Below are 14,029 nucleotides of genomic sequence, written 5' to 3'. Positions count from 1 at the left end.
GATAACACTGGGATAACACCAGGAATTACACTGGGATAACACTGGGAATTACACTGGGATAACACTGGGATAACACCGGGAATTACACTGGGATAACACCGGGAATTACACTGGGATAACACCGGGATAACACTGGGAATTACACTGGGATAACACTGGGATAACACCGGGAATTACACTGGGATAACACCGGGATAACAACGGGAATTACACTGGGATAACACTGGGATAACACCGGGATAACACTGGGATAACACCGGGAATTACAGCGGGATAACCCCGGGATAACACCGGGAATTACACTGGGATAACACCGGGAATTACACTGGGATAACACCGGGAATTACACTGGGAATTACACTGAGATAACACCGGGAATTACACCGGGAATTACACTGGGATAACACTGGGATAACACCGGGAATTACACTGGGAATTACACTGGGATAACACCGGGAATTACACTGGGATAACACCAGGAATTACACTGGGAATTACACTGGGAATTACACTGGGATAACACTGGGATAACACTGGGATAACACTGGGATAACACTGGGAATTACACTGGGATAACACTGGGATAACACTGGGATAACACCGGGAATTACACTGGGATAACACCGGGAATTACACTGGGATAACACTGGGATTACACTGGGATAACACTGGGAATTACACTGGGATAACACTGGGATAACACTGGGATAACACTGGGAATTACACTGGGAATTACACTGGGATAACACTGGGAATTACACTGGGATAACACTGGGATAACACCGGGAATTACACTGGGATAACACCGGGAATTACACTGGGATAACACTGGGATAACACCGGGAATTACACTGGGATAACACTGGGATTACACCGGGATAACACCGGGAATTACACTGGGATAACACCAGGATAACTGGGAATTCTGGGAATTCTGGGAATTCTGGGATGGGGCTGTTCAGAGACAGCCACACCTGGTATGGGAATAACGGGATAAATGGGAATATCCGGGAATTATCTGGGAATGGGGCATCTGGAGAGACCAGAAATTCCCAAAATCCCGGAATTCCGGGAATTCCAGGGCTTTGGGATGGGGAAACTGTGGGAAAAACGGGAATTTGGGGGGAGTTTTGGGGAATTTTGGGAAGGAATTCCCAGCTGGGAAGGCTGGGATGGAATTCCCAGAGAATTCTTCATTCCTGGGATGGGGAAACTCTGGGAAAAACGGGAATTTTGGGAGGGGAATTTTGTGGATTTGGGTCGGGAATTCCCACCTGGATCCCCCTGGGGGGGGGGGGGGGGTGGGAATTTTAGGAAAAGAGGAATTTTCTGGGATCTGGGGCAGGAATTCCTGCTCCTGCTCCTCCTTCCCAGCCCCAATTCCCGATTTTCCCTCTCCCAGATTTTCCCGCGGCTCCGGCCGCCACCTGCCGGCGATTCCCGCCCGGAATTCCCGCCTGGAATTCCCTCCCCTCCTCCTCTTCCTCCTCTCTCCGGGTTTTTCCCCATCCCAGCCCAAAAATTCCTCCCTTTTCCCTCATTTTCCTCCCCTTTCCCAGCTTTTTTTCCAGTTTTTCCCTGGTTTTTTTTCCCTTTTCCCAGATTTTTTCCCACTTTTCCCCCCATTCCATCCCTAATCTTCTCCCTCTTCCCTATTTTTTCCCATTTTTTCCCATTTTCCCCTCATTTTCCCCCCATTTCCCCCCCATTTTCCCCCTTTTTTTCCCAGTTTTTTCCCAATTTTCCCTATTTTTTCCCATTTTTCCCATTTTCCCCTCATTTTCCCCCCATTTCCCCCCCATTTTCCCCCTTTTTTCCCATTTTTTTCCCAATTTTTCCCATTTCTCCCATTTTTCCCCTCATTCCATCCCAAATCCTCTCCCTTTTCCCCATTTTCCCCCCATTTTCCCCCAATTTTTTCCCATTTTCCCCAATTTTTTCCCCACTTTTCCCAGCTTTTCCCCCCATCCCATCCCTCTCCCTTTTCCCCATTTATTCCCATTTTTCCCCTCTCCCTTTTCCCATTTTTCCCCTCTCCCTTTTCCCCATTTTTTCCCAGTTTTCTCCCCATTTTTCCCAGTTTTTCCCATTTTTCCCCACTTTTCCCCCCATTTTTTCCCAGTTTTCCAGTTTTTCCCCCATTTTTCCCCCAGTTTCTCCCAGTTTTCCCCCCCATTTTTCCCAGTTTTTCCCATTTTTCCCAATTTTCCCCACTTTTCCCCCCATTTTTTCCCAGTTTTCCAGTTTTTCCCCCATTTTTCCCCCACTTTTCCCCACTTTTCCCCCCAGTTTCTCCCAGTTTTCCCCCCGTTTTTCCCAGTTTTTCCTCAATTTTCCCCCATTTTTCCCCCACTTTTCCTCACTTTCCCCCCCAGTTTTTCCCACTTTTCCCCCGTTTTTCCCAGTTCTTCCCATTTTTTCCCAGTTTTCCAGTTTTTCCCCCATTTTTCCCCCAGTTTCTCCCAGTTTTCCCCCCCATTTTTCCCAGTTTTCCCCACTTTCCCCCCCATTTTTTCCCAGTTTTCCAGTTTTTCCCCCATTTTTCCCCCAGTTTCTCCCAGTTTTTCCCAGTTTTTCCCAGTTTTCCCCCCATTTTTCCCCTATTTTCACCCCCATTTTTCCCAGTTTTTCCCCCATTTTTCCCCCAGTTTTTCCCAGTTTTTCCCAGTTTTTCCCAGTTTTTCCCAGTTTTTCCCAGTTTTTCCCTCTTTCCCGCAGCCTCATGGATCGGGAGGTGGCTCTGCTGGCCGAGATGGACAAAGTCAAGGCGGAAGCGAGTGAGGAAAATTCCCAAAATTCCCTGGATTTCCCTCCCATCCCCCCCATTCCCGGGATTCCTCCGAGGGTGGGAAAAGAATTCCCAATTTCCCACCCAAAATTCCCAATTTCCCACCCAAAATTCCCAATTTCCCACCCCAAATTCCCAATTTCCCCCCCAAAATTCCCAATTTCCCCCCAAAATTCCCAATTTCCCACCCAGAATTCCCAATTTCCCACCCCAAATTCCCAATTTCCCACCCAAAATTCCCCATTTCCCACCCAAAATTCCCAATTTTCCACCCAAAATTCCCAATTTTCCACCCAAAATTCCCAATTTCCCACCCAAAATTCCCAATTTCCCACCCAGAATTCCCCATTTCCCATTCAGAATTCCCCATTTCCCACCAAAAATTCCCCATTTCCCACCCAAAATTCCCTGTTTTCCATCCAGAATTCCCCAAATCCCAGGATTTTCCCCTAATTCCCGTTGTTTTTTCCCCAAATTCCCAGGGCTTTTCCCCCTAATTCCCAGTTTCCCATCCCTAATTCCTGGGTTTTTTTCCCCTAATTCCCACTTTTTCCCCCAATCCCCATTTTTTCCCCTAATTCCCAGTTTCCCATCCCTAATTCCTGGGTTTTTTTCCCTAATTCCCATTTTTTTCCCCCAATTCCCAGTTTCCATCCCCAATTCCCAGTTTCCCATCCCCAATTCCCAGTTTCCATCCCTAATTCCCGTTTTTCCCATCCCTAATTCCCGGTTTTTCTTGGTTTATTCCCATTTTTCCCCCCAGTGGAGCTGCTGGTTCCTGGAATTCCCGGGGTTTTTCCCATCCCCAATTCCCGGTTTTCCCATCCCTAATTCCCGTTTTTTCCCCCCAGTGGAGCTGCTGGCCCTGCGGCAGCGCTGGGCTGGAATTCCCAGGGTTTTTCCCATCCCTAATTCCCGTTTTTCCCATCCCTAATTCCCATTTTTCCCTGTTTCCCCCCCAGTGGAGCTGCTGGCTCTGTGGCAGTGTTGGGCTGGAATTCCCGGGGTTTTTTCCATCCCTAATTCCCGTTTTTTCCCATTTTTTCCCATTTTTCCCATTTTTGCCCCCAGTGGAGCTGCTGGCCCTGCGGCAGCGCCGGGCTGGAATTCCTGGGGTTTTTCCCATCCCAAATTCCCGTTTTTTCCCCCAGTGGAGCTGCTGGCCCTGCGGCAGCTCCGGGCTGGAATTCCCGGGGTTTTTCCCATCCCAAATTCCCGATTTTTCCCGGTTTTTCCCCCAGTGGAGCTGCTGGCCCTGCGGCAGTGCTGGGTTGGAATTCCCGAGGTTTTTCCCATCCCTAATTCCCGTTTTTTCCCATTTTTCCCATTTTTTCCCCCAGTGGAGCTGCTGGCCCTGCGGCAGCTCTGGGTTGGAATTCCCGGGGTTTTTCCCATCCCTAATTCCCGGTTTTTCCCGGTTTTTCCCATTTATTCCCATTTTTCTCCCCCCCAGTGGAGCTGCTGGCCCTGCGGCAGCGCCGAGCCGAGGCCCTGCGGGAGCTGACGGAGGCGGCGCCGGGAATGTCGGAGGAGCAGCTCCTGGAGCTCCGGGCTGACATCAAGGTGATCCCTCGGGAATTCCAGGAATTCCTGCCCCAATCCCACTGCCCCCATCTCGCTGGGAATTCCCATTTTTCCCTGTCCCATTCCTGGCAGAAATCCCCATTTTCCCACTCCCCATTCCCGGTGTCAATCCCAGTGTGAATCCCGCTGGGAATCCCGCTGGGAATCCCACTTTTCCCACTTTTTTTCCCACCTTTTTTCCCACTTTTTTTCCCACTTTTTTTCCCACTTTTTTTCCCACTTTTTTTCCCACTTTTTTTCCCACTTTTTTTCCCACTTTTTTTCCCACTTCTTTTCCCACTTTTTTTCCCACTTTTTTTCCCACTTTTTTCCCGTTTTTTCCCGTTTTTTTCTCTTTTTTTCCCACTTTTCCCACTGTTTTTCCCTGTTTTTTTCCCATTTTTTCCCTGTTTTTCCCTGTTTTTTTCCCACTTTTCCCACATTTTTTCCCACTTTTTTCCCACTTTTTTCCCGTTTTTTCCCACTTTTTTCCCCGTTTTTCCCTGTTTTTTCCGTTTTTTTCCCGTTCTTTTTCCCTGTTTTTCCCACTTTTTTCCCGTTTTTTCCCGTTTTTTTCCCTGTTTTTCCCACTTTTTTTCCCACTTTTTTTCCCACTTTTTTTTCCCACTTTTTTTCCCATTTTTTCCCACTTTTTTTCCCTGTTTTTCCCACTTTTTTTCCCACTTTTTTTCCCACTTTTGTCCTGTTTTTTTCCCTGTTTTTCCCACTTTTTTTCCCACTTTTTTTCCCACTTTTTTCCCACTTTTTTTCCCACTTTTTTTCCCACTTTTTTCCCACTTTTTTTCCCTGTTTTTTCCCGTTTTTTCCCTGTTTTTCCCTGTTTTTTTCCCATTTTTTCCCACTGTTTTTCCCTGGTTTTTTCCCGTTTTTTTTGCCTGTTTTTCCCACTTTTTTTCCCCACTTTTCCCACTTTTTTCTCCCACTTTTTTCCCGTTTTTTTCCTGTTCTTTTTCCCTGTTTTTCCCACTTTTTTTCCCGTTTTTTCCCACTTTTTTTCCCGTTTTTTCCCCACGTTTTTTCCCACTGTTTTTCCCACTGTTTTTCCCCATTTTTTCCCGTTTTTTCCCATTGTTTTTCCCAGCACTTTGTGAGCGAGCGGAAGTTGGATGAGGAGCTGGGCCGGGCCGGGCGCTTCGGCTGCGACCTCGACGCCCTCAGGGGCAGCATCGGAGCCTTCGGACAGGGTGGGTCCGGAATTCCGGAAAATTCCAGGGAAAATCCCGGGAAAATCCCACGGGAATGGGCCCTGGGAACTGCCCCGGCCTTCGGACAGGGTGGGTCCGGAATTCCCGAAAATTCCAGGGAAAATCCTGGGAAAATCCTGGGAAAATCCCATGGGAATGGGCCCTGGGAATGGCTCCAGCCTTCGGACAGGGTGGGGCTGGAATTCCTGGAAAAATCCAGGGAAAATCCCGGGAAAATCCCAGGAAAACCCTGGGAAAATCCTGCCCTGGGAACAGCCCAAGACTTGGGTGAGGTGGGGCCAGAATTCCCAGAATTCCCGGAATTCCCACCATTCCCAATAATCCCAATAATCCAAATAATTCCTGGAATTCCCGCCATTCCCAATAATCCCAATCATTCCCAGAATTCCCACCATTCCCAATAATCCCAATCAATAATTCCTGGAATTCCCGGAATTCCTGCCATTCCCATTAATCCAAACCATTCCCAAGAATTCCCGGAATTCCCGGAATTCCCGCTGATCCCGCTGCTCTCCCCGGGCAGTTTCCCACCCCCGGCCGAGCTATTCCAGCCGCTCCCGCTGCAGCTCCGGCCCCGCATTCCCGGAATTCCCAGCGGGATCGGCCCCGGAATTCCCGGAATTCCCACCGGGATCGGCTCCAGAATTCCCGGAATTCCCAACGGGATCAGCTCCGGGATCGGCCCCAGGATCCCCCGAGGGCAGCGCGGCCCCAACGGAGCCCACACAGGTGGGTCGGGAATACTGGGAATACTGGGAATGTTGGGAATGTTGGGAATGTCGGGAATACTGGGAATGTTGGGAATGTTGGGAATACTGGGAATGTTGGGAATACTGGGAATGTTGGGAATGTTGGGAATGTTGGGAATACTGGGAATGTTGGGAATACTGGGAATATTGGGAATGTTGGGAATAGAAACTTTGGGAATATCAGGAATGGGAATTTTGGGATGGGGATTGGGATTGGGAACATTGGGATTGGGAACGTTGGGAATGGAATATCAGGAATATCGGGAATGGGAATGTTGGGATTGGGAATGTTGGGATTGGGAATATTGGGAATATCAGGAACAGGAACTATGGGAATATTGGGAATGGGAAATTCGGGAATATCAGGAATGGGAATATTGGGATAGGGATTGGGAACATTGGGAATGGGAATATCAGGAATGGGAATATTTAGAATGGGAATATTGGGAATATTGGGAATATCAGGAGTAGGAACTTTGGGAATTGGGAATGTTGGGAATGGGAATGTTGGGAACTTTGGGAATATCAGGAATGGGAACTTTGGGAATGTTGGGATTGGGAATGTTGGGAATGGGAATGTTGGGATTGGGAATGTTGGGATTGGGAATGTTGGGATTCAGGGTCTCCCTCCCCCCAATCCTCCCCAGAACATCGGGATCGGGATCCGAGGGGCTGGGAATGGGATCCGGGATCTGGGATCTGGGATCTGGGATTTGGGATTTGGGATCTGGGATTTGGGATCTGGGATCTGGGATTTGGGATCTGGGATTTGGGATCTGGGATCTGGGATTTGGGATCTGGGATCTGGGATCTGGGATCTGGGATCTGGGATTTGGGATCTGGGATCTGGGATTTGGGATCTGGGATCTGGGATCTGGGATCTGGGATCTGGGATTTGGGATCTGGGATCTGGGATTTGGGATCTGGGATTTGGGATCTGGGATTTGGGATTTGGGATTTGGGATCTGGGATTTGGGATCTGGGATTTGGGATCTGGGATTTGGGATCTGGGATTTGGGATCTGGGATTTGGGATCTGGGATTTGGGATCTGGGATCTGGGATTTGGGATCTGGGATTTGGGATCTGGGATTTGGGATCTGGGATTTGGGATCTTTTCCCGTTTTCCCGCAGCTCCCCCAGCGGAGCCGGAAATCTCCGGGAGCAGCCGGACCCCGCCCCTCCCCCCAGCGCCCGCCGGGAATTCCCAAAAACCCCGGAATTCCCAAAAATCCCCAAAACCCTGAAAATCCCAAAAACCCCGGAATTCCCAAAAATCCCCAAAACCCTGAAAATCCCAAAAACCCCGGAATTCCCAAAAATCCCCAAAACCCTGAAAATCCCAAAAACCCCGGAATTCCCAAAAATCCCCAAAATCCCCAAAACCCTGAAAATCCCAAAAACCCCGAAATCAAAACCCCCAAAAATCCCGAAATTCCCAAAAACCACAAAAATCCCAAAAACCCCAAAAATCCCAAAAATCCCGAAATTCCCAAAAACCGCAGGAACCCCAAACCCCCCAGAATTCCCAAACCCCCCGGAATTCCCAAAAATCCCGGAATTCCCGACCCCGCCGGGCTCCGGAGCCGCCCGGGAGTTCGGGAAGCGCCGGGAAAGCTCCGCAGGAGCCGCCCCGAGGGGGCCAATTCCTGAAATTCCTGAAATTCCTGAAATTCCCGGAATTCCGGGGTCGGGATTTGGGATCCCATCCCGGGAATCTTCACAATTCCCACTTTGGTGCCATTTCTCCCAATTTTTCCCCAATTTTTTCCCATTTTTTTCCCATTTTTTTCCCACTTTTTTCCCATTTTTTTCCCATTTTTTTCCCACTTTTTTCCCATTTTTTTCCCACTTTTTTCCCACTTTTTTCCCATTTTTTCCCACTTTTTTCCCATTTTTTCCCACTTTTTTCCCACTTTTTTCCCATTTTTTTCCCACTTTTTTCCCATTTTTTCCCAATTTTTCCCCATTTTTCCCCACTTTTTCCCCATTTTTTCCCCCCTTTCCCCGCGTTTTTCCCACCGGGATTTTTGGGATTTGGTTTTGTCCCAATCCCGGAATTTTTCCCCCCTCCCCATTCCCAAAATTCCCAAAATTCCCGAAATTCCCAAAATTCCGGCCTCGCGCTGGCAGCGAGGGAAGAGCCGGGAATTGGGGGGGGAAATTCGGGATTTTGGGGGGAATCCTTTGGAATTTGGGGGATCCCAAAATCTGGGAATGTTCCCCCTGGAATTTGGGAATTTTCCCTTTGGAATTTGGGAATTTTCCCTTTGGAATTTGGGAATTTCCCCTTTGGAATTCTGGAATTTTCCCTCTGGAATTTGGGAATTTTCCCTTTGGAATTTGGGAATTTTCCCTTTGGAATTTGGGAATTTTCCCTTTGGAATTTTCCCTTTGGAATTTTGGATTTTTCCCATTGGAATTCAGGATTTTTCCCCTCTGGAATTTGGGAATTTTCCCCTTTGGAATTTGGGAATTTCCCCTTTGGAATTTGGGATTTTTCCCTTTGGAATTCGGGAATTTTCCCCTTTGGAATTCGGGAATTTTCCCCTTTGGAATTTGGGATTTTTCCCTTTGGAATTCGGGAATTTTCCCTTTGGAATTCGGGATTTTTCCCTTTGGAATTCAGGATTTTTCCCCTCTGGAATTTGGGATTTTTCCCCTTTGGAATTCTGGAATTTTCTCTTTGGAATTTGGGATTTTTTCCCTTTGGAATTTTCCCCTTTGGATTTTGGGATTTTTCCCTTTGGAATTCTGGAATTTTCCCTTTGGAATTCTGGGTGTTCCCCCCTCCCCTCCCCCACCAAAAACACTCCGGGATTTTCGGATTTTCTCTGGAATTTATTTCAGGAATTTCCCCCCCTCCCCCCAACCCCAAATTTCCAGGATTTTTTGGGAATTTTCGGGATTTTTTGGGAATTCCCAAATTTTCCTCTTCCCTCTTTTTTTTTTTTTCCATTTTTTTTTTTCCAAGTTTGGTTTTTTTGGGGAATTTTTTTCCCCTTTAATGAAGGAAAAATCGAAACCGAATCCAATAAAAACTTTGGAGCTTTAAAATCCGGGAATTTTCTGGGAATTTCTGGGATTGGGGGGGGATCCCAATTTTGGGGGAATTCCCGGGAAATTCGTCACTCATTGACTGGGGGGGGGCAGGGCTGAACTGGGAGCACTGGGAGGGTCCCAGTCCCAAACTGGGAGGGTTCCAGTCCCAAACTGGGAGCACTGGGAGGGTTCCAGTCCCAAACTGGGAGGGTCCCAGTCCCAAACTGGGAGCACTGGGAGGGTTCCAGTCCCAAACTGGGAGGGTCCCAGTCCCAAACTGGGAGCACTGGGAGGGTCCCAGTCCCAAACTGGGAGCACTGGGAGGGTCCCAGTCCCAAACTGGGAGCACTGGGAGGGTTCCAGTCCCAAACTGGGAGCACTGGGAGGGTCCCAGTCCCAAACTGGGAGGGTTCCAATCCCACACTGGGAGCACTGGGAGGGTCCCAGGTTCAAACTGGTGTCACTGGGAGGGTCCCAGTCCCAAACTGGGAGCACTGGGAGGGTCCCAGGTTCAAACTGGGGTCACTGGGAGGGTCCCAGTCCCAAACTGGGAGGGTCCAAGGTTCAAACTGGGAGGGTCCCAGTCCCAGACTGGTGTCACTGGGGTGTCACTGGGAGGGTCCCAGTCCCAAACTGGGAGCACTGGGAGGGTCCCAATCCCAAACTGGGAGGGTCCCAGGTTCAAACTGGGAGCACTGGGAGGGTCCCAGTCCCAAACTGGTGTCACAGGTGTGTCACTGGTCTGTCACTGGTCCGTTACTGGTGTCACTGGTGCTGTCCCTGGCTCTGTCACTGGTGTCACTGGTCTGTTACTGGTGTTACTGGTGTCACTGGTGTCACTGGTGTCACTGGTGCTGTTACTGGTGTTACTGGTCTGTCACTGGTGTCACTGGTGCTGTCCCTGGCTCTGTCACTGGTGTCACTGGTCCATTACTGGTGTTACTGGTGTTACTGGTGTCCCTGGTGTCCCTGGCTCTGTCACTGGTCCGTTACTGGTGTTACTGGTCCGTTACTGGTGTTACTGGTGTCACTGGTCCATTACTGGTGTTACTGGTGTCACTGGTGCTGTTACTGGTGTTACTGGTCTGTTACTGGTGTTACTGGTGTTACTGGTGCTGTTACTGGTGTTACTGGTCTGTTACTGGTGTTACTGGTGTTACTGGTGTTACTGGTGTCCCTGCTGTCCCTGGCCCTGGTGTCCCTGGTGTTACTGGTGTCACTGGTGCTGTTACTGGTGTTACTGGTCTGTTACTGGTGTCACTGGTGTCACTGGTGCTGTTACTGGTGTCACTGGTGCTGTCCCTGTCCCTGTCCCTGGTGTCACTGGTGTCACTGGGAGTGTCACTGGTCTGTTACTGGTCTGTTACTGGTGTCACTGGTGCTGTCCCTGTCCCTGTCCCTGTCCCAGCCGCGCGGCCTCGCTGCGGATCAGCGCGATCAGCTCGTGGTTGATGAGGAAGACGAAGCGCAGGCTGGCGATCTGGGGGGGCACAGCCTCAATCCAGGGACCCCAAAACCCCCCTGGGACCCCCAAAATCTCCCCAGGAACCCCCAAAAACCCTCTGGGACCCCCCAAAATCACCCCAGGAACCCCCCCCCCAAATCCAGGGACCCCCAAAATCACCCAGAGACCCCCCAAATCCCCCCGGGACACCCCAAAAACCCCCCAGGGACCCCAAAAACCCCCTCAGGACCCCAAAATCACCCCAGGAACCCCAAAATCACCCCAAGAACCCCCAAAAACCCTCTGGGACCCCCCAAAATCACCCCAGGAACCCCCAAATTCACCCAGGACCCCCAAAATCCCCTTAGGACCCCCCAAATCCACCCCAGGACCCCCCAAACTCACTCCAGGGACCCACAAAACCCCCTGGGAACCCCAAAACCCCCCCAGGACCCCCAAAACCTCCCCGGGACCCCCCAACCCCCACCCCCGGACCCCCAAATCCACCCCAGGACCCCCAAACTCCCCTCAGGACCCCCCAAAACCCCCAGGGACTCCCCAAACTCACCCAGGGACCCCCCAAAACCCCCCCAGGACCCCCAAAACCCCCCCAGGACCCCCAAAATCCACCTCAGGATCCCCCAAATCCCCCTCAAGACCCCCCAAAACCCCTCAGGGACCCCCCAAACTCACCCAGGGACCCCCAAAACCCCCCAGGACCCCCTAAAACCCCCCTGGGACCCCCCAGACTCACCCCAGGGACCCCCAAAATCCCCTCAGGACCCCCCAAAACCCCTTCAGGACCTCCCAAATCCCCCTCAGGACCCCCCAAATCCACCCCAGGACCCCCAAACCCCCCCCCAGACCCCCAAATCCACCCCAGGATCCCCCAAATCCCCCTCAAGACCCCCCAAAACCCCTCAGGGACCCCCCAAACTCACCCAGGGACCCCCCAAAACCCCCCCAGGACCCCCAAATCCACCCCAGGACCCCCCAAAATCCCCTCAGGACCCCCCAGACTCACCCCAGGGACCCCCAAAACCCCCCGCGAACCCCCAAATCCCCTCCCCAGAACCTCCAAATTCACCCAGAACCCTCCAAATCCTCCCCCAAATCCCCCTCAGGACCCCCAAAACCCCCCTGGGACCCCCAAAATCTCCCCAGAACCCCCCAAATCCTCCCCAGGACTCTCAGAAATCCCCTTCAGGACCCCCCAAAATCCCCTCAGGACCCCCAAAACCCCCCCAGGACCCCCCAAATCCCCCCCAGGACACCCCAAAACCCCCCCAGGACCCCCCAAAATCCCCTCAGAACCCCCCAAACCCCCCTGGGACCCCCAAAATCCACCCCAGGACCCCCAAAACCCCTTCAGGACCCCCCAAAATCCCCTCAGGGACCACCCAAAACCCCCCCAGGACCCCCAAATCCCCCCCAGGACCCCCCAAAATCCACCTCAGGACCCCCCAAAACCCCTCAGGGACCCCCCAGACTCACCCCAGGGACCCCCAAATCCCCCCTGGGACCCCCCAAAATCCCCTCAGGACCCCCCAGACTCACCCAGGGACCCCCCAAATCCCCCCTGGGACCCCCCAAATCCCCCCCAGGACCCCCCAATTCCCACCTCCACCACGGAGTTGTTGTTGAGTTTCCATTTGTTGCCCCCCAGCACCGGGCGCCCGTCGATGTAAATCGGCCGCCGGCCCTCGTTGGCGATGAAGAAATCCCCGTTGTTCTTCAGCTTGATCACCCCTGGCAGGAGAAATTCCAGGGGTTTCCGGGAATTCCCAAAAATTCCGGAAGGTTCCGGGCGGTTCCCGCGGATTTTGGGGGTTTTTGGAGGGGTTGGGAGGGGGGGGAAGGGAGGAAAGGTCGCGGAAAAGGCTCAAAAAGTTCCCCCCAAAATGAGCTCGGGGTGGGGAAAAATGGCCCCAAATTCATGGGGGGTGTTAAAACTTCACTGAAAAATATCAAAAAACCTCAAATCACCCCAAAAAACCCAAATCCCCCCCAAAACACCCCCAAAAAACCCAAATCCCCCCCAAAAAAACCCCAAAAAACCCCAAATCCCCCGCCAAGAAAACGCAAAAAAACCCCAAAAAAACCCCCCAAAAAAACCCAAAAAACCCCCCAAATAAACTCCAAAAAAATCCCAAATCCCCCCCAAAAAAACCCCAAAAAACCCAAATACCCCCAAAAATCCCCAAATCCCCCAACCCCCCCCAAAAAAACCCAAAAAAAACCCCAAAAAAACTCCAAAAAACACCAAATCCCCCCCAAAAAATCCCCCCAAAAAACCCAAAAACCCCTGAAAAAAATCCCGAAAAACACCCAAATCCCCCCCAAAAAAACCCCAAATCCCCCCCCAAAAAACCCCAAATCCCCCCAAAAAACCCCAAATCCCCCCAAAAAACCCCAAATCCCTCCAACAAACCCAAATCCCCACCAAAAAACCCCAAAAATGTCCAAAAAACCCCCAAAAAATCCCGAAAAAAACCCAAATCCCCCCAAAAAATCCCCCAAAAAAACCTCAAAAAACCAAAAAAAACCCCCAAAAAATCTCCAAATCTCCCCAAAAAAACCCCAAAAAACCCCAAATCCCCCCCAAAAAAACTCAAAAAAAACCCCAAAAAAACCCCAAAAAAATCCCCAAAAAAACCCCCAAAAAACCCCAAATCCCCCAAAAAAATCCCCAAAAAATCCCCAAAAAAACCCCCAAAAAACCCCCAAAAATCCCAAAAAATCCCCAAATCCCCCCAAAAAACCCCAAAAACCCCAAACCTCCCCAAAAAACCCCAAATCCCCCCCAAAAAACCTCAAAAAAAAACCCAAAAAACCCCAAATCCCCCAAAAAAATCCCAAAAAAATCCCCAAAAAAACCCCCAAAAAACCCCCAAAAATCCCAAAAAATCCCCAAATCCCCCCAAAAAACCCCAAAAACCCCAAACCCCCCCAAAAAACCCCAAATCCCCCCAAAAAAACCCCAAAAAAACCCCCAAAAAACCCCAAATCCCCCAAAAAAATCCCAAAAAAATCCCCAAAAAAACCCCCAAAAAACCCCCAAAAATCCCAAAAAAATCCCCAAATCCCCCTAAAAAACCCCAAAAACCCCAAACCTCCCCAAAAAACCCCAAATCCCCCCAAAAAAAAACCCCAAAAAATCCCCAAATCTCCCCAAAAAATCCCGAAAAAAACCCAAAATCCCCCCAAAAAAACCCCAAA

General features: G+C 50.6%; 2 protein-coding genes across 9 annotated transcripts in view; one reads left to right on the top strand and one right to left on the bottom strand.

The window, feature by feature from the left end:
* The window catches only part of SPATS2 (spermatogenesis associated serine rich 2), a 28,134-nt gene extending 19,898 nt beyond the window's left edge, over positions 1–8,236 (top strand). Inside the window, exons 9-14 of one of the 3 annotated variants that reach the window (XM_058861231.1) lie at positions 2,719–2,777; positions 4,242–4,351; positions 5,454–5,556; positions 6,101–6,187; positions 6,266–6,306; positions 7,459–8,230. In XM_058861231.1, the coding sequence (XP_058717214.1) occupies positions 2,719–2,777; positions 4,242–4,351; positions 5,454–5,556; positions 6,101–6,187; positions 6,266–6,306; positions 7,459–7,977 (919 nt within the window). In that variant the 3' untranslated portion in view covers positions 7,978–8,230. Of the gene's footprint in view, positions 1–2,718; positions 2,778–4,241; positions 4,352–5,453; positions 5,557–6,100; positions 6,307–7,458 lie in introns of all 3 variants that reach the window. The other 2 variants (XM_058861232.1, XM_058861230.1) reach the window with 2 other exon arrangements.
* Positions 8,237–9,962: 1,726 nt separating this feature from the next.
* The window catches only part of MCRS1 (microspherule protein 1), a 17,666-nt gene continuing 13,599 nt past the window's right edge, over positions 9,963–14,029 (bottom strand). Inside the window, exons 10-15 of one of the 6 annotated variants that reach the window (XM_058861235.1) lie at positions 12,432–12,559; positions 10,743–10,846; positions 10,427–10,487; positions 10,308–10,339; positions 10,128–10,145; positions 9,963–10,096 (exon numbers count right to left, since the gene is read on the bottom strand). In XM_058861235.1, coding sequence (XP_058717218.1) covers positions 10,090–10,096; positions 10,128–10,145; positions 10,308–10,339; positions 10,427–10,487; positions 10,743–10,846; positions 12,432–12,559 — 350 coding nt within the window. In that variant the 3' untranslated portion in view covers positions 9,963–10,089. Of the gene's footprint in view, positions 10,097–10,127; positions 10,146–10,248; positions 10,267–10,307; positions 10,340–10,360; positions 10,544–10,687; positions 10,847–12,431; positions 12,560–14,029 lie in introns of those variants that run through there. The other 5 variants (XM_058861234.1, XM_058861237.1, XM_058861236.1 and 2 more) reach the window with 5 other exon arrangements.

The sequence above is a fragment of the Poecile atricapillus genome, chromosome 35, assembly GCF_030490865.1.
Source record: "Poecile atricapillus isolate bPoeAtr1 chromosome 35, bPoeAtr1.hap1, whole genome shotgun sequence".
Classification (NCBI taxonomy): Eukaryota; Metazoa; Chordata; class Aves; order Passeriformes; family Paridae; genus Poecile; species Poecile atricapillus.
Note: the sequence above shows the minus strand (reverse complement) of the source record. Positions and strands in the feature narration are given on the sequence as shown.